Raw genomic sequence first — 26,586 nt, forward strand, 5'->3', positions numbered from 1 at the left:
TTTTCCAGTTTCTCAATCCCCCTCCCCTCTTACCACTTTCTTATACTTTTTTTTTGCAGAAATTCACCATATACACAAGAATGTATTTGATGGTTAGCAAGTACCAAGATGGCCCAATTTTGAGGCACTGTTGTAAATGCTTTACTGGATTTGAGCCTCACAATAAACACATAGCTGTTAGACGGGTGACACATTTACGAGGTTAAGAAATCCAAATAATATGAAAAGATATTGTTGGGCCCAGGGCAGGCCACCCCAAAACATCCCACGGTAGCATATTGATTCTTTTGAACTAAAGTTGCTTGAGAAGCGTGAAAGGCCTTCTGAGCCTCCTGTCTCGGTTTCCCCGGAAAGCAGGAAAGAAATCTCTCCTCTGAAAGGTGCTCTCTCTGCATCCTGATCACCAGAACCAGGGACCAGAAAGCTGTATAGACAAACCTGGCTAATTTATTACCTCGAGCCTAACCTCTGTCAATTCCTCACTAATTTCCTACCTCAAGTCTAAGTTTCTTCGTCCTGTCGTTCCTCACGGATTGACTGTTTCTTTGTGTAAAAGATGTATATATATCTGTACCACCTGCTTTGTTTGGTCTCTGAGCATCATTGTTCTATGATCTCCAATACGTATGTATCGAACTGGGTTTTTTCTTCCGTTTATCTGGTCTTGTGTCAATTTTATTATTAGCCCGGCCACAAGAACACAAGAAGGGAAGAAAGGGGATTTTCCCCGCCCTGCCAATGTACATTAAAAGTCCCGTCCCAGGGGCCAGCCCGGTGGTGCAGCGGTTAAGTGCACATGCTCCGCTTCTGCAGCCCAGGGTTCGCTGGCTCGGATCCCGGGTGCGGACACGGCACCGCTTGGCAAGCCATGCTGTGGCAGGCGTCCCACATATAAAGTGGAGGAAGATGGGCACGGATGTTAGCTCAGGGCCAGTCTTCCTCAGCAAAAAGAGGAGGATTGGCATCAGATGTTAGCTCAGGGCTAATCTTCCTCAAAAATACTTAAAAAAATAAAAATAATAAAAAAAAATTTAAAAAGTCCCATCCCAGCTGCTGCCTAAATACTTCATCTCCCTCCCTCACAAGCCAAGACTTTGAAGGATTTCTTACATGTGCTTCCAGTGTTTATGCAAAATCCAGGAAACAGGAAAATATATTCCCATTTTTTAACCTTTCCTCGCACAAATGATGGCGTGATCCTAATCTGTTCTGCGTCTTGCGTATTTTGCTTGACAAGAGATCCTGAAGATTTTCCTGTGTGCTACCCACCTTTGTAAATACCTCAGTTCTCCTCCCATTAGCCATTTGAGTGTGCCGTTTGCTGACTCCAAAGGTGACTGGTACATTTCGACATCTGAAATCCTCGCCGGCGTGGAAGGGCCGTGTGGGATACGTATACCCCGGGGGCCAGACCTATGTAGGCAAAACATATGTTCCCTCAGGAATGAGAAGGCCTAGAAAAATCTGTGCAGGGGAATTGGACATGAGAAGTCATTTATAACTCACAGTCACCACCCCCACGTTCCTGTCAACAGTTTTCTCCATCTCGGCATTCCTCTGAATCCCTCCAGATGCCCCTTGTCACTGTCACATACTCTGTTAGTTCTCAGCTTTTTCTCATCTCGGGAGAGACTCAACTTCAGTGTGCACCTCACTTTCACGGAACCTGCGGGTGAATCCTAATTAGCGAGCACACTCCAGCGACAAAGGGGGTCCTGGTCTCCTTTCGTTGCTTCTCATTTCCTCCTCAACAATTCCTTTTGTGCCAAACAATTTCCTGTCCCTTATCATAAGTAACTTTTGACGAACAGATGTCTGAATCTGTTTGGGCGACTATAACAAAATACCACAGACTGGATGGCTTGTAAGCAACAGACATTTATTTCTCACAGTTCTGGAGGTTGGAAGTCTAAGATCGATCACAGCACTGGCAGATTCTGTGTCTGGTGAGAGGGCGCTTTCTGGTCCATGGGTGACATCTTCTCACCGTGTCCTCTCCTGGCAGGAAGGACCAAAGAGCTCTCGGGGGTCTCTTCTTATAAGGGCACTAATCCCATTCATGACAGCTCCACTTTGACTATCTAAGCATGTCCCAAAGGCCCCACCTTCAAATACCATCACATTTTGGACTAAGTTTCAACGTATGAATTTGTGGGGGTGGGTGGGGCACAAACGTTCAGTCCATAGCAACAGAAGTTCTCCGTTTCAAGATAGCCCAGTTTACCACTTTCCACGTACACAATGCTTCTGCATCCTAAGAAATCGTCGCCAATCCCAGGATCCTGACGATGTTTTCCAATGTCTTATTCTTTTTCTTTTTTTTCTTTTTCCTTCTTCTCTCCAAAGCCCTCCAGTACATGTTGTATATTGTAGTTGTGGGTCCTTCTAGTTGTGGCATGTGGGACACCACCTCAGCATGGCCTGATGAGCAGTGCCATGTCCGTGCCCAGGATCTGAACCGGTAAAACCCTGGGCTGCCAAAGTGGAGTGTGCAAACTTAACCACTCAGCCACGGGGCCAGCCCCCAATGTCTTATTCTTGAATATGTATGGTTTTATCATTCACAGTTAGACCTAAGAACCATCTAGAAATTTATTTGGGGGTATGGTGTGGGGTAGGCATCATTGGCTCAACACAACACACACACACACACATACACACAATCCATTCTCTCTCCTCAGCATCATGCTGTGCCTTTGTTCATAAATCAAGTGGCTTTCTATGTGTGTATCTGTTTCTGAAATCTGTATTCTGCTACATCCGTCTATGTATCTGTCTTTGTGACGATCCCACGTTATCGGCCTCCTCTCCCACCACAGTTCCTCTGTCTCTCTGGGTTCAGCCACGTTATCCTTCTTGCTCTTCCACAAACACATCCGTTCCATCCCTCTCTCTCGGGGCATTTGCTCCTTCCAGGGTCTGGAATGTTCAGCCTTCTTTAGACTCTCTGGTTCCTCCTGATCCTTCAGGTCTCAGGTCACATGTCACCCCCTCAAAAGGCCCTTCTCTGACCACTCGGTGTCAACAGAGCCTCAATATCCTCCGTACCCTTTTATTTCGCTGCTCATCAACAACTGTGTATGTGCCTGCTTATTCGTTGCCTCCTTCTTGAATATACGTGCAGAGTAAGAGTGATCCTGTCTGTCTTGTTCACTTGCTGTGTCCCCTGTGCTTAACACGCCACGCAGCACTCACTCTGAATGTGTGAGAAAGAAGGGAGAGAAATGTCCCCCTTCCACGCCTACGATGAATGCATGTTTACCCTCCCGGTGGTCTAGAGGGCAACCTAACGTGGATGGGCCCCCACTGGGCCCAGCTCCGCAGACCATCTTGATCTGTTTTTTTGTGTTTTCACTGGTCTAGCCTGTTAACTGCAGATTTAGAGAGACTGGCCCTGTGGCTAAGTGGTTAAGTTCGTGTGCTCCACTTTGGCGCCCCAGGGTTTCGCGGGTTCAGATCTTGGGTGAGGACATGGCACCGCTCATCAGGCCATGCCGAGGTGGGACCCCACATAGCACCACCAAAGGGACCACAACTAGAATATACACCTATGTACTGGGGGGCTTTGGGGAGAAAAAGAAAGATTGGCAATGGATGTTAGCTTGGGTGCCAATCTTTAAAAAAAAGACAAAGGAAAGAAAGAGACCACACGCGGTGAAAGCCTGGGGTCAGCCCTCGATTCCCCGAATTGAGGTATTTTTACCGAAGTCTCCTGTGTCCTGGGCCCCAGGCTAGATCCCAGAGGGCATGCAGAGGTTATCCTAGCTAGGTGGCCATCCTGGAGGTGACCCCAGTCCCCTGGCCACACTCTGGCTCGCAGAACCTTGATACCCCACAATAGGTGTGGGATAAATCCCATGCATGTAGATCACAGACACTGGGATGAATTCATCTTGGCCTTCAAGCCTTCAGACTCTGTGTCTGTGATCTTATCTATTTCAGTCTGTGAAAGGGAATTGCGACATTTGCCCAGTGATCGGCTCCCTCAGAGCTTGGTAGGAAAAGGCATCTGCATTCATTTGTCATCATAAGGCTCCTTGCCTGGCAAATTATAAATAGCTCGTTAAAATACATGCATACTTATGTGTTTTGACTTGGTAATATATTTGCCATGGTAGAAGATTCAGAAAATACAAAAAGAAGGGTGGATAGTGAAAGTAAGTCTCTCATCCATACCAGTGCTCCAATTGCCCAGTTCTTCCCTTCTGATCTGAACCAAGTTCTTCTGTATCTTTCCAGAACTTTCCATTGCATATTTTATATAATTTTAGTATATATTATATAGTGCATAATTAGCATGTACTGGCATGAAGCCATTGTTCTAAGTATTTTACATGCATTGAGTCATATAATCTAAACATAGATATAATTTTAAATAAATAATGCATTAATGTTTAAAATTAAAAATTTAAATATATACATGAAATTTCATTTCCACACCTGTACTCTACATCTCACATTTTGCCCTACCTTAGAGGTCACCACTTTTATGAGTCTCTAGTGTATTCTTCCAGTGTTTAGGCAAACAAACATAATAAAATAGGAATACCTATTCTTACCTTTTTTAAAAAATTTTTGGTGAGGAAGATTGGCCCCGAGCTAACATCTGTTGCCAATCTTCCTCTTTTTGCTTGAGGAGGATTGTCACTGAGCTAACATCTATGCCAGTCTTCTTCTATTTTGTCTGTGGGACACCGCCACAGCATGGCTTGATAAGCCATGTCTAGGTCCACACCTGGGATCCAAACTGGCAAAGCCCTGGCTGCTGAAGCAGAGCCCATAAACTTAACCACTATGCCACCGGGCCAGCCCCTACCTATTCTTATTTTTATATTTTCTCACACAAAATGTTTCATCCTCATACCCCATTCTGCATCTTGCCTTTTTCACTTGAGACAATACCCTGGAAAATTTTCCATTTAGGTAAAAAGAGCTTTCTCGTTCTTTTTTTTTTTTTTTTTTAGCTATGCACATTGTTGCATTATCTGAAGGTACTGCGATTTATTTATCTAGCCCCCTATAGATGGAGTCTTGATTTACTTCCAATCGGATAAGTGCATTTGGCAGAGGAGTTTTACAAATCAAATAGATTTCCTTCCTTGTTCCCTCAAAAATACAGCCTACGACTTCCAAAGTGAAGACTTCAGTCTATTTTGCTTGAGGACGACGAGAGTCGCCATCTGTTCATCCAATCTGCCTCGCAAGGAAAAGGAAGATTGTCTCCTGGGCATGAAACCTTCTCTCAGGCCTCGTGAAGGGGAATTCCTGAGTTTCCAGCACCAGGGCCGTGACAGCGCCTACCTATCGTGCTCTGGTTTGCAAATGACAGACATCACTTTCGGATCTCAGAAGCAGAGGAGGAACTTACCGGAAGGACACTGAGTCCATCACAGAACGCATGGGAAATCTGGGGACCCAGGCTCGGGAATGTGGAGGGAAGCCAAGAAGAGGCCTCGGAGAGAATGTTCCGACCACAGCTGGGGTGGGAAGCCGCCTCGGCCGCCAGATCCACTGGACACGCCCCACTCAACGCTTGACCAATGATGTCTTTTTCCCCTTGCTGCTGCCCTCTTAATTTTCCTCTGTCCTTACCTCTTTCCTGCCTAATTCGAAGTCCCAGGGGCAAGCCTTCAATGGCCTATGCCCGCCTTCCAGGGAGTAAGAAGAAGGCAGGTCTAGCTCATTTAGTCTTCCCAATAAGTCAGAAGCCAGCTCCCTCCTTGTGCCCACAGTGGGGAATTACCCCCTCCCAAAATAAGTTGGGGGTTTAGATATTAGGAAGACCCCAAAATATCAGACATTGTCTACGGTGTTTATATATGCTGAATTCCTGCAAAGAGCAAAGAGCGCGCTGAGAAGTAGGGGCCTTAGACACCAGCCCTGTCACCAGGGACCAGAGAAATCCCTTCCCAGAGAAGGAGGCCTGGAGAGTCACAGATGGCTAACAGCTTCAGGAACTATAACTTCCTATTTATTCAGTGTTTTTCTTTTCTTTTTCTTTTTTTTTAAAGATTGGTATCTGAGCTAACATCTGTTGCCAATCTTCTTTTTTTTCTTCTTCTTCTTCTCCCCAAAGTCCCCCAGTACATAGCTGTATATTCCAGTTGTGGGTCCTTCAGGATCTGCTATGTGGGATGCTGGCTCAGCATGGCCTGATGAGCGGTGCCATGTCCTCGCCCAGGATCCGAACTGACGAAACCCTGGGCCACCGAAGCAGAGCGCGTGAACTGAACCACTCGGCCACAGGGCCAGACCCTCAGTGTTTTTCTTAAAAAAAAAAAAATTAACAGATATTAAATTTTGTCAAATACTCTTTTAGCATATTGGGAATGGTCATATTTTTTTTTCCTACTTGGCTCTGTTAATATGACAAATTTTACTAATGGTCTCCAAATATGAGTCATTCTGGCATTCCTGGAATAAATCGCGCTTGGTCACAATGTATTATTTTTGTGAAATACTGCTGCGGTCTGTATGCTAGTACAGATTGACCCACTCCAAGACACCGTTCCATTCCGAGCCTGGAGAACTCAGGACTTCAAGGCTGTGCTGTGCAATGTGGTCGCCGTGCTGAGAGCCCGAAATGGAGCTAGTGAGACTGAGGAACTGAATTTTAAATTTTATTTACATTTAACTAATTTAAATCTAAAGGCTGATACTTGCTCAGCTATTAGATAACTTTTAGTATGTTTGGATAGCTCGGGCTTGTGAATTTAGTTTTTCAACTGTGTATTTTATGAATTTCACCTACAGAGGAAGCAGTTCCCTTTGAAAACTTAACATCTGAAATGAGATATTAGGAAGTGCAAAATACACACCAGATTTTAAAGAGAGTTCAGGCCACCGTCCTCTTCATGACCAACAACTGGGGCTCATTGAGAAATTTTTCTTCATATTATGCAAAACATATTAATAATTTGGGTTAAATATAATAGGCTTTTAAAGTTAACTTCACCTATCTTTTCACTTTTTAAAAATGTGGGGGCTGGCCCCGTGGCCAAGTGGTTAAGTTCAAGCGCTCTGCTGCAGGTGGTCCAGTGTTTCGTTGGTTCGAATCCTGGGCGCGGACATGGCACTGCTCATCAAACCACGCTGAGGCAGCGTCCCACATGCCACAACTAGAAGGACCCACACAGAAGAATATACAACTATGTACCGGGGGGTTTGGGGAGAAAAAGGAAAAAAATAAAATCTTTAAAAAAAAAAAGATGAAATTAAAAAAAAAATGTGGCTACTAGAAATGTTTAAGTTCTATTTACAGCTCCCACTATTTTTCTATTGGACAGCCCGGCTCTAAGGGAAGCGGAAATCCATTCACAGGCTTTGGTGATAGACGGTCTAAGCACAGGAGAAGCTCCTCAGAGGGGAGGGGTTGCTTAGAAACTGAAAATTCTAGAGATGCCCTTTGGAGGATGGTCATGGTCATTGATGCTCTCAGTCACTGTGAGGCATGGAGGACATATGGAACTGGGTGCCTGTGAGGATTCCTTCAGCCCAACCCAGTCCAGCAAGTGTGGATCTGCCAACAGTCCACTCCAGGGATATTTGGATAATTCTATTTATGACACTCAATCATTCTTTAAAAAGGGCGGGTGCTCAGGGTATTAACTATCTTCCATTTTCTTCTCCTGTTCCATTCTGAACTCTCCAGTCTGCTCCATTATTCTATTTGTCTAGCTTTGTGCCAATATCACACTCACTTAATTACTTGGCTTCATAAATCAGTCTTTATACCCAGTAGCATAAGTTTTTGAGCTTTGTTATTCCTCTTCAAGATTGGCCAGGCTATTCTTTTTTTTTTTTTCTTTTTAACTATTGTGGTAAAATACACGTAACATAAAATTTACCATTTTAACCATTTTTTTTTTAAGATTTTATTTTATTTTTTCTCCCCAAAGCCCCCCAGTACACAGTTGTATATTCTTCGTTGTGGGTCCTTGTAGTTGTGGCATGTGGGACGCTGCCTCAGCGTGGTTTGATGAGCAGTGCCATGTCCGCGCCCAGGATTCGAACCGACGAAACACTGGGCCGCCTGCAGCGGAGCGCGCGAACTTAACCACTCGGCCACGGGGCCAGCCCCCCGTTTTAACCATTTTTGAGTGTATAATTTACTGTCACTAAGGTCATTCTCATTCTTGCGCAACCGACACCACTACACATGGCCAGAACTCTCTCATTATCCCAAACTGAAACTCTGTATCCAGTAAACACTAACTCCTATTTCCCCTCCCCCGGCCCCTGGTCATTACCGTTCTACTTTCTGTCCCTGTGAATTTGACCACTGGGTGCTTCATATGAGTGGACTCATACAGTATTTGTCCTTTTGTGTCTGGCTTCTTTCACTCTGCATAATGTTCTGAAGGTTCATCCATGCTGTAGCATGTGTCAGCACCTCATTCCTTTAAAACACTAAGTTTGGGGGAAGTTATTACCCAGCAGTTGGTGACTAATCCAGAGATGTACAGAAGTTGATGAATTTGAGAGAGAATATAGGAGGTAAAAGTGACAGGACCTGGCGTTGAGCTGGACGTGGGAAGATATGGGAGATGACAATATCAACGATGACTCTTGGAATTTTGGCTTGTACAACAGGATGAAGGGTGGTGAAATTTACCGGTGAGATATGGTGCACTGGAAGGGACCAGGATTTGGAGCAAAGATCATGTGCTAATTTTGGATGTATTGAGTTTGGGCTTTTGCGATATCCAAGTAGAGGCTAATTGAGCACCTGGATACACATGTCTGGAGCTCAGAGGACAAATCTGGGTTGCACTATATTCCTGTGAGTTGTAGCAGAGGTTACCAGTAATTTCCCCAATTTTTTTCCTCTATAATAAAAGATTTATCTGGGTATATGTTTCCCCCACTGAAGATTCTATTTCCTGGTCTCCCTTACAGCTATATGTGGCCATGTAACTAAGTCCTGGGCAAAGGCATATGTATAGAAGTGACCTGTGCAATTTCAGGATCACACACTTAAAAAGAAACACACCAACCCCTTGCCATTCTTTTCCTGCTGGCCACAATGCCAACACAGTGGTATGACCTAGATCATATGTTAGATCCCAAAAGGAAGCCCTTGTTGAAGATGACAGGGCAACAAGGGAGAATGACTCCTTGAGACCGTGGAGGTATCATGTCAACCTTGGATTGCTAGCTCTTGGACTGCTACAAGAGACAGAAACATACCATTAACTTGTATGCGCTTATATTGTCCAATATGGTAGACATTAGCCACATGTGGCTACTGAGTATTTGAAATGTGGCTAGTGTCACAGGTTGATAATATTTTTGATATATAGTCATGCGTTTCTTAACAACTGGGATACCTTCTGAGAAACCTGTCACTAGGCAATTTCATCACTGTGCAAACATCAGAGAGATACTTACACAAACCTAGATGGTAGGGCCTGCTACACACCTAGGCAATACGGCACTAATCTAATGGGACCACCGTTGCATCTGTAGTCTGTTGTTGACAGAAACATTGTTAGGCAATGGACAACTACACTGGATTAAATAAGATAAGTTGTTAAAATTAACTCAACCCTTTCCTTTGACCTCTTTTCAATGCGGCTACCAGAAAATTTAAAATTGCACGTGTGGCTCACATTATTTTTCTATTGATCAGCACTGGTTGAGGCTGTTGATATTTCACCTTTACTGTAGCAGCTGAACTATCATCTTCACTAATGCTGGGTCATTTACACATTGGTGCTACCTGAAGCCGGTATGTAGGGAATTCCTTCATAAGAGTGTGTCATGAGGGGCTGCCGGCCCAGTGGCATCGTGGTTGAGTTCATGAACTCCGCTTCAGTGGGCCGGGGTTTGCTGGTTCAGATCCTGGGCATGGACCTACACACCGCTCATCAGGCCACGCTGTGGTGGTGTCCCACATAGATGAGCTAGAAGGACTCACAACTAGGATATAAACTATGTGCTGGGGCTTTGGGGAGAAAAAAAAGAGGGAAGATTGGCAACAGATGTTAGCTCAGGGCCAATCTTCTAGAAAAAGAAATTAAAAGATTTACACAGCATTTACAAGGTTGTTTAAAAAAAAAAAAAAAAAAAGAGTGGCTGGCCCCATGGCCGAGTGTTAAATTCGAGCGCTCCGCTTCAGCAACCCAGGGTTTCACCGGTTCAGATCCTGGGTGTGGACATGGCACCGCTCATCAAGCCATGCTGAGGCGGCATCCCACATGCCACAACTAGAAGGACCCACAACTAAAATATACAACTATGTATGGGGGGCTTTGGGGAGAAAAAGGAAAAATAAAATCTTTTAAAAAAAAAAAAAAGAGTGTGTCACAAGAAGAGCAGGGGCCCAGGAAAGAGCCTTGAGGAACGCTAGTATTTAAAGGAGCATGAGCTTGCAAAGGCGAGAGGGAACCTAACGGAGCAGAAGGAAAACCAAGAGAATGATGTGTGATACAATCCTAGAGGACAGGGTTTCAAGTTGGAAGGAGACGCTAACAGCATCAGTTACTTGAGAGACCAGAAAGTTAAGAACTGAGAAAAGATTGCCCAAAGTGGTAAGAAACTGTATTAATAAAGTACCACAGATGGGATGGCTCAAAAAGAAATTGATTCTCTCACAATTCTGGAAGCTAGAAATCCAAGTTCAAAGTGTCGGCAGGGTTGGTTTCTTCTGAGATCTCTCTCCTTGGCTTGTAAATGGTTGTCTTTTCCCTGCGTCTTCACATGGTCCCAGTGTGAATGTACCTAATGCCACTGAACTGTACACCTAAAAATGGTTAAAAAGGTAAATTTTATGTTACGTGTATTTTACCACAGTTAAAAATATCTATTATTTCTTTAAAAGCTGATGAAAGGTTCTTTAAGTGGAAGATGCTGAGGATCCCAAGAGAAGAAGATGAGTAATAGCAATAGTGAGATTATGAGAAGGAGGTATTTAAGGATCAAAAAAATAAGAAAAAGGATTGGCATGAGATGAGACGAACAACTTCACTATTGTTAGAAGAGAATGGTCCTAGAAGTACAGTCAGGTTTATGGTCATAGCATAGGGAAATTGAGGGACTTCCCAGTTGACAGCTTCTGTTATTTCTGTAAATAAAGAAGGCAGGTCACAGGCTGAGAACGGGGGGCAGGAGGTGTAAAGGGTGTCGCAGACTGAAGGGGATAAAAATAGTGTGCTTGTCACTGTGGAGATGAGAAAGAGTTGACCGGTTGATTGCAATGGGATTGTGGGCAATGTTGAGGGTATATTTGAATTTGGTGATCATGTATTTATGGTGGAACTGCTCTGTCCTGTAATGTGACTTTCTCCAGGAATGTCCAATTGCTTAGGGACAAACACAGAAAAAAAGAAACCGTGTTAGATGGGCTTTTTTGTCTCCAAGACTGGGGTGATGCAAAGACAGAAGGGCAAAGGAGTGTTCAATCCCTAACCTGAGAGTGTTATTGAAATGATGGATGGGGAATCGTAGCTGAAGAAGGAGGAAAGGGAAGGAAAGAGAGGGCTGATGGACTGCGGGGTTCCTATCAGGTTAAGAAAAGGTCATAGTGAAAATTGCTGAGAAAGTGAGATGGAAGGAGAAGTGATTGATGCCTGAGAGGCATGGACAACTGAGTGGATCGATGACTGCTGTGGAGTGGAGGGTAATGTCAATGTGAGGGTCTTCTAAGTCAATGACTCTCACACATTTTCACACCATGGGGTAAACAGAAACAGAATATTCTGACAGCTCAATGAGGTAAACAAATGAGTCTGCCACAGTCAGAGGCACCCAGGTCGCTCCGAGGGCCAAGAGAATCAACATCTCACAGCCAACCTGTGCCCTGTTCACGGCACATCAGTTGAGAAGCTCTTTAGAGAATTTCAGGAAACCACATGAAAATGAAGGTAAGTAACCAGGAAGTCCGCAGATAACAAAAAGGTGTTATAGCCAGAGAAAAGGCTAGGGGGATATCCATTTCCATGAAGACCAGGGAAGAAAGAACACTTAACGACGAAGTGGCTTTCATAGGGGAATTTGCTGGTTCTGGAACAGTTCCACAGGACACAGAGCAAGGGTTCTGAGGTCCTGAGCGGAGAAGAATGGAGCAGGGTGGTGATAACTGACAATGTCAGTGTCTAGAAGGAGTCTTCCTCCTGCATGGCGCTGGAGGCACAGGTCTCCATCATCCCAAGAAACCCAACCTCCCTGGGAAAAAGTGAGATCTGGACACGCGGGATCCTGTTCCCCCTCCTTCTTCCCCACTTCCACAAGGCTCACTGCTGTGTAGACAGGACGCCAGCAGGGGAACTCTAATTGCAGCCGTGCAATTGTGATCTTGCCGGATGAAACCAACCCAGCCCTAGGCATCTAGAATGGCCAATCCATTTACCTCTAGCACAGTAAACAGAAGATCTAGAAGCAGTGTGGCTTCACCGGGGATGATATAGTGGGCTGAATAGCAGCCCTCAAGATGTGGCCACACCCTGACCCCTGGAACCTGTAAATGTGACCTTATTTGCAAACAGGGGCTGTTCGGATATGACGAAGTTAAGGATCTTGTGAAGAGGAAATCATCCTGGGTGACCCAGGTGGGCCCTAAAACCAATGATAAATGTCTTAACTGGACAGAGATGGAGATTTCAGACAGAAGAGAAGACACAGACACACACAGAGGCGAAGGTGACAGGAAAACAGGAGGCAGAGATTGGATGTGGAGGCCACTAGACCAGGAACACCCACCGTCACCAGAAGCTGGCAGAGGCAAGGAACTCGTTTCCCCCTAGAGCCTTTAAAGTGAGTGGGGCCCTACTGACACCTCTGTTTCAGACTTCTGGCCTGCAGGACTGTGAGAGAATAAATCTCTGTTGTTTTGAGGCACCAAGATTGTAATGATTGGTTCCAGCAGCCCCAGGAAATTCATACAGGTGTAGCGCAGGACGGTCACACCTTCTCCCGGGTTACGTGAATTCTTCAACCCCGTTCCACAGCTTATTCTTCAGGAAACTCCATCTTTCAATAGCCCTTAGATTCCATTCTGGTCAACTGCATTGATGACCTAAAAAAGCAGGAAGGAGCAGATAGACACACCGTCTTGACTTAAGACACACACATGGGGGCCGGCCCCGTGGCCAAGTGGTTAAGTTCGCGCACTCTGCTTCGGTGGCCTGGATTCACTGGTTCGGATCCTGGGCACAGATATGGCACCGCTCATCAAGCCATGCTGAGGCGGCATCCCACATAGCACCAGAAGGACCAGAATCAGAAGGACCTACAACTAGAATATGCAACTATGTACTGGGGAGCTTTGGGGAGAAGAAGAAGAAAAAGAAAAAAAAAAAAAGAGATTGGCAACAGATGTTAGCTCAGGGCCAATCTTAAAAAAAAAATTGTGATGAAAAATTTATTAAAAAATAAAAAGACACACATATGCCAGAACATGTGAGAAAAAAACTCCTGAAAACTGGGGAGCCTGTCACATCAGGGAAGTTACTGAGAATCTAATAATCTGAGGACAGTGGGAATGTCCCCTCCAAATGAAGCAGTTACTGTATCTCGAACGTTTTGCCATCAACAAATAAGATAAAATCTCCATTAAGGCAGGAAGTAGCCTGTTTTCTTCTCAGTAGGAGGCTCATCAATACTGATGGATGGACGAATGAAACTTTCCAATGGACCCACAGTATGGAAAGATCTGTGTGTTACTGTGATGGAATAAGATATTTAATTTGGTCTTTGTCCCCAGTTCCTGGCACTGAGCTCCTGAAACCCTTGTAATTTCCTGGGTGATGGGGGTGAGGGGAGTGTATTTATAATACACCCCTTTCGGTGGGCTGGCCCCGTGGCCGAGTGGTTAAGTTCGTGTGCTCCACTTTGGCGGCCCAGGGTTCGCCGGTTTGGATCCTGGGCCTGGACCTAGCACCGGGCGTCAAGCCATGCTGAGGCAGCGTCCCACGGAGAACTAGAAGGACTTACAGCTAGGATATACGAGTACGCACTGGGGCTTTGGGGAGGAAAAAAAAAGAGGAAGATTGGCAACAGATGTGAACTCAGGGCCAATATTCCTCACCAAAAAGCATACCTTTAAAAAAATAAAAGAAAATAATAACCCTCTTTCAACCACACCTGAGTTTATGCTAATGAGATGACTCTTGGCAGGCTCCTACGTAACTTCTGAATGGGGGCTGGTTGTCACAGGAGCCAATCAGATGACTAAAAGATTGGAACTTTCAACCCCACCCCTGACCTCCTGAGAGGAGAAGACTGAGCTTCAACACCGATGGGTAATGGCTTAATCAATCATGCCTGCGTAATAGAATCTTCATAAAAACCCTAAATAATGGGGTTCAAAGAGCTTCCACACCAGTAGAAGCATCAAGGTGCTGGGAGGGTGGTGCACCTGGAGGGGGCACAGCATCTTCCCCACGTCCAGCCCCCCCAAGCCCTATGCATCCTTTCCTCTATTTGGTTGTTTCTGAGTTGTATCTTTTGTAATAAACCAGTAATACTGAGTAAAGGGCCTTCTTGAATTCTGTGAGCCATTCTAGCAAATTACAGAACAAGAGGAGGGGGTCGTGGGAACCCCCGATTTCGAGCCAGTGGGTCAGAAGTCCAGGAGCCCAGGGACTCGTGATTAGTGTCTGAAGTGGGGGCGGTCTAGCAGGACTGAGCCCTTCTCCTGTGGGGTCTGACAATAATCGCAGGTCATTACTGCACCCAGATTCAGAATCGCATTGAATCACTGGACACTCAGTATCCAGAGCTGGACAACTGCTTGTTGGCGTGGGGGGGAAAAAAAAAAGAAAGAAACTCACATACTTGGTGTCAGAAGCGTCAGGAGTGGAAAACATTTCATAATCCGTATCCAGGTGAACTCTCCCTCAAAAACCTCTGTTACAGAGAATGCTTTAAGCCACCCCGCAGAGCAGATGACCGTTCTGTGGCTCTCCGTCAGCTTCTTTCCCCAGTCTCCCCCATGCTTGCTCAATGGGCTCACGAACAAAGTGGCCATGGTGGGCTATCCATGCATTTAAATGCCTCACCAAGGCTTAGCCAGCCATGTCACTGACCAGTGCCCACCTGTTGGTAGCAGCAAGTGGCGCTGAGCCCCCAGTGTGGCACGGTTTCTCAGAGAGACCAGCCAAATACCTGGTCACCTGAGGATTACATTGGGCCCCTTCCATCACGGATTGGGCAACGACTGTTTCCTCCTTGAAATAATTAACTCTGGGTTGTTACTCGCTTCCCTTCCCTTTCGTCCTCCTGCCAACAGCCGCATCTGTGCATGCACTGAATGGTCCTATTCACCGACCCGTTAACCCACACAATATTACTTCTGATTAAGAAACAGTATTAGGAAGTCAGTGGGCAGGTCCATGTACCCCATCACCCCAACGTAGCCAGCCTCACAGAACAGAGGCAGGGCCTGTTTGAGACTGGGTTACAGTGCCATGTTGGAGAGGACATCTTTGGGGTCGGAGCAGGGCCCTACAGGATGAGTAAACACTCTGAACCAGTAGGCACATACGAGATCACAGATTATACAGACCCGGGAACCACACGGTGTCACTTCTCCAGGTCACACCCGATGACTCACTCTTTAAATGTTTGCTTCCTGTTCCTGCTACCCTGAACTCTGCTGGTTTGTGGTTTTAGCGCCTAACGGGGGGGGGAACGCTTCCACCAGGGAGCACAACATAGAAAGCTGTGTGAGTGAAGGCCGCCCCTGGACTATTTGGGGTATCTCAGGTGTGCGACTAGAGGGTCCGGCGAAGAGAGAGAATGATTTGGGAAGGAAGGCGGGAAGAGATGCGGCTACACTGGGGTCCAAGGAGGTGTGTGAATAGAACCTGGGGACCTCCAATTAATACCATGTCTTGACTCGCTATGGGTCCTGATGCGGGGCTCCTTGAGACCCCTTCTCTGCAGGGCACAGAATGGCAAAGAGGATCTGCGCCTACCCCCTTTGCAGGGACACAAAAGTGGGCATACACGCTCCACATCCCTCCCACCCCCACCCCTACCCCTACCCCCCACTTCTGCAGAGCACAGAGCGTCCAGGGCCCCTCTCCAGCCCCTCCTTCCTCTGCAGGGCACGCAGCCGGGTATACAGAGCTCCCGGACCCCTTCGGACCCCTCCCTGGGCGACTCGCGCGGCTTCCACCCCGGGGCTCGGCCTCAAAGCCTCCTCAGTTGTCGGCCTGGAAGGCACCCAGCGGCAGCAGCGGAGGCAGTGCGCCGTTAGCTCAGCTTCGGGAAGCATCCGCAGCCGCCAGCAGGCCCCGCCCAGCCGCCGCGGCGAGCAAGGCCGCGCCAGGGACGACTGCAGAGCGCGGTGAGTGAGCACGGCCAGCAGGGAGGGACCCAGGCGTCCCGGTCCCCGCCCGGCTCCGACCCCGGGCCCGGCATCCCCACCTTCAGCTTCCGCTTGCTTCTTGGCTTTATCAATCCGTTTCAGGGCCCCAGAGCCGCCCTTAAAAAAGGACCCCGCAGCCCCTCCCTGCTCTGGGGCCCGGGCAAACCGGCCCCTTGGGCCCCTCCCCTCTTGCAGGAATCTGGCGCCCCCAGCCCCCAGCCCCGTCCTCATTCGGCTTCTGAGCCCCTCCCTTTATCCAGGAGCCAGGAATACAGGCCAAAAATATCTCTCCCTTCCAGACCTAGGAGGCTCGGCTTCCAACCACATCTGCTCTGAAAACCCAGGAGTCTGAGCTCTGATTGCTTTTTGAGCCAAGATCTGGGCCCCCAGCCTAGGCGTCATGTGGAACCCGGGAGTCCGTGCCCCCAGCTCCTACTGCCCTAGATCCCAGGAATACTGCTACCCTCGCCCTCTTCCCCTGCCTCCATCCACCCTGACATCTGGGGCCCAGGGGTCCGGTCACCCAGTCCCTTACACCGCGAGTCCCAGTGTAAATAAGGATTAGGGAACTCAGGAGTCCCGGACCTCAGCTCAGAAGGCTCTTAAAGCCTAGGGATCACCACCTTCAACTCCTTCCTCTTTCAGGGACCCAGGAGACAGAGACCCTAGCCCACAGACCCCATGAACTGAAAGGCCCGATTCCCCCAACCCGCTGCGACCCAGATGTCCAAGGTTTCATCCATCCTGGAAGAGGGGGCTGGAGCAGAAGGGGACGGAGGGGGAAGGAAGGGAGAGGGAGAATTGAGTGAGGTGAGACTGGGGTGGGGACCTGGGCTGGGGGGCTCCGTGCTAAACAAATTCTAAACAGGCGGGTTGCCACGGCAGCGGCCTTCCCGGGCCTCCCCTAGAGACTTCGTTAGGGCTGTGTCGGGGAGGGCAACCCCCAGGAGCCCCCACTCCGCCAGCTGTTGTGTCTTCCTGTTTTGTCACCACGGCAACAGTGACCTCAGTCCTCCACCCCCTCCACTGGAGGGGCGCGAGGGCCGCCGTATATTTATCGCTCGGGGGCGTGGTCTTTCCTTGTCCCCGCCCTCGGGGCGGGGCTGGGATAGCCCTGGCTCCGGGGGTGTCCCTTCCCCAGGCTGAGTCTGGCGCTCTCGCCCAGTCTCCAGCCCCGCCCCCGGCCCCGCCCGCACTCACTCTCCAGCCCGCCAACCCCACCCAGGCCTCAGACCCTTCCAGTCCGCAGCTGTCGCCTCTGCTTCAGCCGCAGCCACCACAAGCCCGTGAGGTGAGGCTGCGGGGACCCCAGGGGGTGGGAGCAGCGGTCCAAGATTCTTGGGTGCAGAAGGATGAATGAACTAGGATTCAGACTATCTGAGTCCCTAGAAAGACCGGATCTAGGCCAGGACTCAGGTTCTGGAAAGGAAAGGGCTGGGGACCTGGACTCATACAAGTCATACATCTGAAAGAAGAGGGGTTGGGTGCCCAGACTGCGGGGTCTCAGGGAGGAGACTGGGGACTCGGATTCTTGGGTCTGAGAGAGGAAGGGACTAGGTGCTTGGACTTCTGGTCTGATGGACCAGGAGACTGCGGTCCTGGATTCCTGGGTCTGAGGAGGGAGGAGGGGGCTAGAGGCCTGGACTCCTGGCCTGATGGAGGAGGGTCTGGGACCTGGACTCCTGGGTCTGATGGAGGAGGGGCTGGGGCCTGGACTCCTGGGTCTGAGGGAGGAGGGTCTGGGACCTGGACTCCTGGGTCTGAGGGAGGAGGGGCTGGAGGCCTGGATTCCTGGGTCTGAGGGAGGAGGGGCTGGAGGCCTGGACTCCTGGCCTGATGGAGGAGGGTCTGGGACCTGGACTCCTGGGTCTGAGGGAGGAGGGGCGGGGGGCCTGGACTCCTGGGTCTGAGGGAGGAGGGGCTGGGGGCCTGGACTCCTGGGTCTGAGGGAGGAGGGGCTGGGGGCCTGGATTCCTGGGTCTGAGGGAGGAGGGGCTGGAGGCCTGGACTCCTGGCCTGATGGAGGAGGGTCTGGGACCTGGACTCCTGGGTCTGAGGGAGGAGGGGCTGGGGCCTGGACCCCTGGATCTGAGGGAGGAGGGGCTGGGGGCCTGGACTCCCGGGTCTGAGGGAGGAGGGGCTGGGGGCCTGGACCCCTGGATCTGAGGGAGGAGGGGCTGGGGGCCTGGACTCCCGGGTCTGAGGGAGGAGGGGCTGGGGGCCTGGACCCCTGGGTCTGAGGGAGGAGGGGCTGTGGGCCTGGACTTCTGGGTCTGAAGGAGGAGGGGCTGGGGGCCTGGACTCCTGGGTCTGAGGGCACAGAGGGATGGGGTCTCCTATGTGTCTGGGTTGAATGGGGTTGGAATCAAGGTCCTCAGGAGGGGAGGAGCTTGGAGCAGGGAGTCCTGGGTTTGGGAAAGAGAGTGGCTGAGGTTCAGAATTACTGACCTCGTCCCCATGCAGGGGACAAAATCCGAACTTTGGACTCTGAAAGGCCGGGGACTGAGATCCAGCAGCTGTCGTCCCAAAGTGAGGAGGGAGCTGGGAAGCGGATGTCCTAAGACCGAGAGAGGGCAAGGCTGAGTCCAGCGTCCCTGGGTGTTGACAGCAGAGGCTGAGTTTCAGAGGCGCGATTCTGAGTCCGTTTAGAAATAGGGTATGGCGTTCGGAGAGAGGTGGGGAGAGGACTGGGGCGTGGCCAGGAGTCCTGAGCCTCGCGAAGAAGCCAAAGGGGTGTTTCTTCTCCCTCTTCTGGTCCTTGGTAGTGCATTCCTGAGCTCTGACCTCAGGCGACGGCTGAGGTCCCTGAGGGTGGCGATGGACCCCTCCCGTCGGGGTCTCAGCGCGAACGCACCTTCCGCGGGAGACCTCAGGAGCTCTGCCCCGCCCTCCTCCTCCTGGGCCAGCCTCCACTTCCTCCTAACGGGTTCTGGAGGGGCGTGGGGGGAAGGAGGAGGTGGCCGACTCCGCCGTAACACCTCCCAGGTGGCGCAGTCCTGGCGGAGAGACCTGCCTTGCTGGAGGTGGTGGGAGGTGTGGCTCCTTACGTCTGGACCGGATTCCAATACGCTGCGCAGTTTCCGGGCTCCAGGCAAGGGGCGCCCGCGAGGCGGTTCCCAGCCACTCTGCTCTTAGAGACCCTCTTGAGGGGTTCCAGTCTCCCAGACCATCCTTATAGCGACCCAGAACTCACATTTTGAAGGTCTCAGAAACTCTGACTTCCAGGCCTCCCCTCCTAGGACCTGGAGTCCCAGTTCCCAACCCCCGCCCCACCCCCTGAAATCCACCATCGGGGCGGGCCATCCTGGAGGCCGGCGCGGGGCGGGGGTCCCGGCACCGCCTCCCGGTCCCCGTCACATTCCAGATGGCTGCACCGACTTGAAGTCCTTATAAGGCCCGGAGACGCGGCGCCGGCCGGGGCCGCCCGCCCCCGCAGCCACCGCCCAGGGTCCGCCCGCCCGGCGGCCCGCAGCCCGCGGCCCTCGCGACCCGGGCAGGGTTAGGCTCCCCCACGCCCACGCCGGCCCGCGGGGCGTGCCCTTCCGTCCGGGTCGCTCCCTTCCCGCCCCAGCTGTTTGGGGAAGGAGGGGGAGGGGGCGTGGCTTCCCTGGGGTCACCTCCCGGACCCCTCCGGGGCTCGTGGCCAGACCCCACCCTAGGTCCGGGCTGGGAGTCGCGCCCGGGCTGCAGAGCCTCAGCGGGTGTTCTGGGCGAGCCCCTGGCGGGCCGGCTCGTCTCCTGGGCCCCGGGAGGACAGAGGCAAGTCTGAGCTGGACGCTGACGTTCTCTCTTCCTCCCCGTGCTCTGACTAGCCTTTTCCAGGTGTCTGACCTCATCCGCCTCCAGAGCCGGACCTTTCTCCATCGGGGTCTTCAGCTAAGACCGCTGGTGAGTGGGCTGGAGGCCAGGACTCCCAGGTCTGAGGGAGGAGGGCTTGTGGGTCCGGACCCCTGGGTCTGGGGGAGGACGGGCTGGGGGCCCGGAATCCCAGGTCTGAGGAGGAGAGGCTGGGGGCCTGGACCCCTGGGTCTGAGGGAGGAGGGGCTGGGGGCCCGGAATCCCAGGTCTGAGGGAGGAGGGGCTGGGGGCCTGGACCCCTGGGTCTGAGGGAGGAGGGGCTGGGGGCCTGAACTCCCAGGTCTGAGAGAGGAGGGGCTGGGGGCCTGGACTCCTGGGTCAGAGGGAGGAGGGGACTAGAGGCCTGGACTCCTGGATCCTGAGAGAAGGACCTGGAAGCTTAGGTTCCAAGGAGAGGCCCAGACACCTGTGCATCTGAGGAAGAAATGTGTCTGGAAACTGGACTCCTGTGTGCTCAGGGAGCTATTGTTCGGGTATGGTGGGCCCCAGAGGAGCTCAAAGCCTGTTAGACTGCCCTCCTCTGTGTCCCACACTAGAAGGAGGAAGTTTTGTTTCCTTGTGGCTGAGTGAGGCCTTTTGAGCTGTTGAAGGGCAGCAGCTGAGAGATGAGACATTTTAGGGCCTGAGGCACGATCTGGACACCTGGTCAGGAATCGAGGCTGGGCCCTGGATTCCTAAATGTCTTTAGGACAAAAAGGTCTCGGAGGGACGGAAGAAAGAAGTTGATTTTTCAGAGTATAGGTGTCTGGCGTGCTCAGGGCTGAGGGCCCGGCCGGAGTCCTGAGGTCTGAAGCTGTTTAACGGAGCAGGAGAGGCCCAGAGATTTCAGTGCAAAGGGCCTGGGCACTGCACAGTCCAGCTGGGGAGCTGACTTTCCTGGAAGTTGGAGAACTAGCTGGCTGGGTTCCTGAGGGGCGCTGGACCCCATGTGGAGGAGCGGGATAGTCAGGAGGAAGCTCAGCTTCCCGTGGGGTGGAGTACTAAAGACGTAAATCCCAGGTGGAGGTAGACTGAGAACGAAGGCTCCTGTCTCTGAGGTGGGAGGGTGGGCATGGGAGGGGGGTGCCGCCGAGAGGTAAGGCCCGCTTCCAGAAGGGAGGGGAAGCTCCTGGTCTTCCAGGAGCTGGGAGCGGACACCTGCTCCGTGAGAGGAGACAGATTGGGAAGTTGGAAGCTCAGATCAGATGTGGTCCCTGAGAACATACGCATGTGGAGGTTGGGGTCTTGAATGTTTGTAGGTTAGAAATGCCTAGGCCTATTAGGTGAGGGAGGGGGTCCCAGGGGCTTGGAGGCAGAGCCCTGGGTACTGCAACAGAGGAAGTAGAGAGATGGGATTTTTTTGTTTGTTTGGTTGTTTTAATGTTGAAAGCTTTCTCTCTCTCTTCTTTCTTTTTTTTTGGTGAGGAAGATTGGTCCTGAGCTAACGTCTGTTACCAATCTTCCTCTTTTTTTTTTTTCCTCCCCAAAGTCCCAGTACATAGTTGTATATCCTAGTTGTAAGTCATTCTAGTTCTTCTGTGATGGATGCTGCCACAGCATGGCCCGATGAATGGTGTGTAGGTTGGCGCCCAGGATCTGAACTGGGGAACCCTGGGCCGCTGAAGCAGAATGCGGGCCGCTGAAGCAGAACGCCCGAATTTAACCACTCGACCACGGGGCTGGCCCCCTGAGAGATGGGCTTTTAAGAGCTCATGAAGACAGGGCCTCTTGTTCGACAGGGGCAGTGGGGGCAGGCTGGGGAGAGGGACGCTTTAGAGCAGAGTCTTGAGTGGCTGGGTTGCTGAGACCCTGGGGAATGGAGGGCAGCTCTGAGTGTCTAGAGTAGGAAGAAAAGTATGTGGTTTTATAGTAGGTGGGTTGCGGAGGGAAGAAAGGAGTGTCTTGGAAAGGAGAGAGATTGGGGCCTAGATTCCTAGCTTCGGACATGGGAGGTGGGAAACCTGAGTCCAGAGGGAGGAGGGGGCTGGGACCTGGGTGACCAACTCATCCGTGTAGGCCTGGGACTGTCAATTTGAAAACAGAAAGGCCCACATCCTGGGTCCCCCCCATGTTCCTTCATCCCCAGGGGGAGGCAAGGGCTGGGGGCCTGGATCCCCGGGTTTGGAACCTTCTTAGGGCACTTTCTTTCCCCTCCCCAGCCATGCCGGTTACAGTAACCCGCACGACCATCACGACCACCACCACGTCATCCTCAGGCCTGGGTTCCTCAACCATTGTGGGGTCCCCTCGGGCACTGACCCAGCCCCTGGGCCTCCTGCGCCTGCTGCAGCTGGTCTCCACCTGTGTGGCCTTCTCGCTGGTGGCCAGTGTGGGCGCCTGGACGGGACCCATGGGTAACTGGTCCATGTTCACCTGGTGCTTCTGCTTTGCCGTGACCCTCATCATCCTCATCGTGGAGTTAGCCGGGCTCCAGGCCCGCTTCCCCCTCTCCTGGCGCAACTTCCCCATCACCTTTGCCTGCTATGCTGCCCTCTTCTGCCTCTCGTCTTCCATCATCTACCCCACCACCTACGTCCAGTTCTTACCTCACGGCCGCTCCCGGGACCACGCAATCGCCGCCACCGCCTTCTCCTGCATTGCCTGCGTGGCTTACGCCACCGAAGTGGCCTGGACCCGGGCCCGGCCCGGCGAGATCACCGGCTACATGGCCACGGTGCCAGGGCTGCTCAAGGTGCTGGAGACCTTCGTGGCCTGCATCATCTTCGCCTTCATCAGCAGCACCCAGCTGTACCAGCACAAGCCGGCCCTGGAGTGGTGCGTGGCCGTGTATGCCATCTGCTTCATCCTGGCGGCCGTGGCCATCCTGCTGAACCTGGGCGACTGCACCAACATGCTGCCCATCCCCTTCCCCAGCTTCCTGTCGGGGCTGGCCCTGCTCTCCGTCCTCCTCTACGCCACTGCTCTTGTCCTCTGGCCACTCTACCAGTTCGATGAGAAGTATGGTGGCCAGCCCCAGCGGTCGAAGGAGCACGGCTGCAGCACCAGCCACGCCCACTATGTGTGCGATTGGGACCGCCGCCTGGCCGTGGCCATCTTGACGGCCATCAACCTGCTGGCCTATGTGGCCGACCTGGTGTACTCGGCCCGCCTGGTTTTTGTCAGGGTCTGAGGCTCTGACCTGGGGCTCCTGATACCCTGTTCTCTCCCATGATGCCCGGTTCCTGGCTCCATGCTTTCTCACCCTGCTCATTTCCTCGTCAGTTCATCTCGCTCTCTTTTCTGTTTCCTTCCCTCCCTCTCTCCCTTCCAGGTTGCCATCTCTTTTCCTTCCTGCTTTGTTTGGTTGCCCACATCCTGTTTTGCCTCCTGTTGGCCTCTTTTTTTGCTGTCTTCCTTTCTACCTGTCCTGCTTTTCGGCTCTTTTCCGGGCATCCTGTTGGTTTTCTCATGTGCGTGCTTCCTCACCACCTCTTCCCATTTTCCTTCTGCCCGTTTTCCTCGGGAGCCCTGAGACTTCTTTCTTCTCTTGCCCCACCTCCAAAGGTGCTGAGCTCCACATCCCACACACCCCTCTTCACAGCTGTTCATACCCTGGGCCTCCCGAGGGGCCTCATTGCCAAAGCATGCCTGCCCGCCCTGGCTGTGCCTTAGTCGGTGTGTGTTTGTGTCTGTGTTTGAGGGGTGGGGGTGGGAAGCTAGGGTTTGGGCCCCATTCTCCCGGTGGAGGGGGGTGCACACTGCACCTCCCCTTTAAGTTAAAAAAAAAAAATCTCTCGAGGTCAATCATTTCCTCTAGTGGGTAGAGGCTTAAAGCACAGACCCTGGGTCCCTAGGCCTCGCCTGGTGCTCAGCCTCCCCTTGAGATTGGCTCCAGAATTTTTGCGACGCTTACTAAAAACCCACTGCCTAGAGGCCATCTTAAAAGTAAAGGGTGGATACCTTCCATTCCAGCTACCCTCTAGGTATCAAAAAGGAGCTGGCGAAGAAGAACTGCATTGTCTTGAGACAATGGTCTGAAGTATTAGAGGGAGAGGCAGTCATGTCGCCCTCCAGCCTCAGTGTTAAAAATAGCATGCCCTGCCTTGGCAGGGAGGAGAAGAAAATGGCCACTGCCAGCCTTACAGGCAGTGTTAGCCTGGGTATTTTTCTTTTCTTTTTCCTGGTCGCAAGGGCAAAAATTATTGGGTAGCTCTATTCTTAAAGGGGACGTTTCTTTTCAATTTTTTTTTGGGGGGGTGGGTTGGAGGGTTGGGTGGGTGGGGATTGCTGCTGCCATAGCCAGAGAATTGTATTGCTCGAGTGTGTGGTGCACACACACGTGTGTTTCTGTGTGCTAGTTGCTTCCTGCTGCTGCTTCATGCTTTTCTGGGACTCACAAACATAACGTGATATATAAATGTATAAATATATATTTTATTTTTTTTTAATTCCCTGGAGCTTCTGGTTTCCATCAGCCCCTGCTGCCAATCATAGAGCCTTGTCCCCTCCCCCAGTCCCACATCCATAATGTTCATTTTTTTTTTTACCTTAATATAAAGATAAAAGAAAGACTTGCGCTTGCTTTATTATTGGGGAGGGCTCCAGGAGAGACAGCAACGTCCAGATTCCTGGGTCTGGTAGGAGAAGCAGAACTGGGGCCAAGACAACTCTGGCCTCATCAGAAAATACTAACTGAGTCTGCATCTTCCAAATTACTCTGTCAAACCAGGAGAAGTAGTTAGGACAGAAATGAACAAGATTTCTCCCTCCTTGGAGTCCCACGAGCACCTCAGAAACACAATGTCCCAATCTGAGCACAGCATCTTTACTCCAAAATCAACTCCTCAAGGTTCCCCATCTCAGTAATAACCTCTCAGGGCTAAGAGCCCGGGCACTTGGTCTGTCAGTCTCCTCTCTGTCAGCCAGTCGCTCATCAAACACTGTCTATTCTTTCTCCTGAATACTGTTTATATCTGTCCCCATTCTCCAGGTTCCTGACACAGCTCAGGTTTCATTTTGTTTCACCTCAGTTATTGCCCCAGTCACCTCCTTGAGCATCCTTACCTCCAGCCCGCCCTGGCCCCAGGGGGATGCTTCCAACATCCAGGGCTGACACGCCCTCCCCTGTTCAAATCTTTCCACACCCCACTCCACCCTGGCTATAGGTAATACCAGTCTGGCATTCAAGGCCTTCAGGATCTGACCCTGCCTACGATCCCACTCTCAGCTCCCTGACACCCCTGCTGCATAGAAGACCTCGGTAAAGAGCAAACGAATTACTCCCATAACGAATCTCGCTGTCCCACCGACGGTCATCCTGCTCCAGCCTGAGGAGAATCACAAATACATAAAGACATAACCCCTGGGAAATCCCAGCATCGTGCAACCCATTTCCTGCACCTACACCCGCAAAAGCAATCGGGAAGAGATTGTAAGGGAGGGAACGGTCCCTCCGGAAGAGGGGCAAGGGCTAACCAGAACAGACGCACTCCTTGTCGGTGGGGAAAAGCCTTTTTGATCTCTGCAGTGTCCACCCCAGAATTCTGACCCACACCAATCCCTGCTTCCTCAAAGGGCGTCTCGGCCCCCTTTCCCTCCCCCATCCGATGCTTGCATCCCTCCTGGAAGGCATCCGAGAGAACAGCTCTAGAACCCGGAGGTGATACAATGGTGACTCGAGAAAGAACCCAAGCAGAGCAGGAATAGAGCGCGGCGGGATTCCTAGGCCACCCCGCCCCCTATCCTCTGCCCTGGGGCACGGCGGCCGCCTGGAGGTGGCTGGAAGGCTGGAGGACCCCACGTTTGGGGGGTTAGGAGAGAAACCGGATCTCTCACCTCCCCTTCGGCTTCGGGAAGCCGGACCTGACCCCCAAAATTCCCAGAGAAAGTGTAGCGGGCGCCCGGAGTCCCAGCCGCCGCCGCAGCGCCCCGCCCCGCCTCGCGCGGCACGCCGGGAGTGGAAGTTCTCGGCCGCGTCGCGAGAACAGGCGGCCCGCGGGCTCAGACTACAACTCCCAGGATGCATTGCACCTCACAGCCCCGGGCGGGCCGTGGTTGCCCTAGGCAACAGAGTGGGTCTCCCCAGGGCGGGACTGGGAAGCGCTCGCCAGCTCGGGGAGGGACGGAGTGCGGCCAGAGAGGCGGAGACGCTGGTGGAGCGACGCAGGGGGGAAAGCGGGGGAGAAGGACAGGCCGGCGTTCCGAGAGACCCTCGCAAACCCGGAGAGATGCGCAGAGATTTCCAGAGCCAGAGAGACACGTGGGGAGAAGGACAGAGACTGAGTCGCAGAGAGACGTGGAGGGAGGGAGAGACCCCCAGATATAGAGAGAGATTCATAGAGCCAGAGAGAGTGGGAGAGAAGGGGACAAAGATGGGGGTGGGGGAGACGGAGCAACTCGAACATTGAGAGAAACCCCCGCGACGGAGGGAGAGATTGACAGAGCCAGAGAGCGGATCAGAGACAGGGACACAGGGAGAGAGAGAGGGAGAGACAGGA

At 51.6% G+C, this 26,586-nt stretch overlaps 1 protein-coding gene and 1 long non-coding RNA gene across 8 annotated transcripts; one reads left to right on the plus strand and one right to left on the minus strand.

The window, feature by feature from the left end:
* Nucleotides 1-10,522: 10,522 nt before the first annotated feature.
* LOC139042139 (uncharacterized) lies at nucleotides 10,523-15,138 on the minus strand. The gene is made up of 3 exons (XR_011498403.1): nucleotides 14,776-15,138; nucleotides 12,700-13,015; nucleotides 10,523-10,744 (listed from the first exon to the last, which is right to left on the minus strand). It is a non-coding gene; the product is annotated as an uncharacterized lncRNA (long non-coding RNA).
* Nucleotides 15,139-15,632: 494 nt separating this feature from the next.
* Nucleotides 15,633-24,660, plus strand: MYADM (myeloid associated differentiation marker). Of its 7 annotated transcripts, XM_070498403.1 has the most exons (6): nucleotides 16,154-16,291; nucleotides 16,958-17,122; nucleotides 17,478-17,603; nucleotides 19,298-19,403; nucleotides 20,125-20,200; nucleotides 22,309-24,660. In XM_070498403.1, the coding sequence occupies exon 6, from the start codon at nucleotides 22,311-22,313 to the stop codon at nucleotides 23,277-23,279; it is 969 nt and encodes a 322-aa protein (XP_070354504.1). In that variant the 5' UTR covers nucleotides 16,154-16,291; nucleotides 16,958-17,122; nucleotides 17,478-17,603; nucleotides 19,298-19,403; nucleotides 20,125-20,200; nucleotides 22,309-22,310; the 3' UTR covers nucleotides 23,280-24,660. The 7 variants fall into 7 exon arrangements, with proteins under 7 accessions (XP_070354501.1, XP_070354503.1, XP_070354502.1 ...); XM_070498399.1 differs by lacking the exon at nucleotides 19,298-19,403; XM_070498404.1 differs by lacking the exon at nucleotides 17,478-17,603.
* Nucleotides 24,661-26,586: the final 1,926 nt, after the last annotated feature.

This window comes from Equus asinus, chromosome 26, assembly GCF_041296235.1.
Source record: "Equus asinus isolate D_3611 breed Donkey chromosome 26, EquAss-T2T_v2, whole genome shotgun sequence".
Taxonomy (NCBI): domain Eukaryota; kingdom Metazoa; phylum Chordata; class Mammalia; order Perissodactyla; family Equidae; genus Equus; species Equus asinus.

Bases quoted from the DNA above. Each gene is read 5' to 3' on its own strand.
- MYADM (XM_070498400.1), top strand. From the start codon at position 22,311: ATGCCGGTTACAGTAACCCGCACGACCATCACGACCACCACCACGTCA.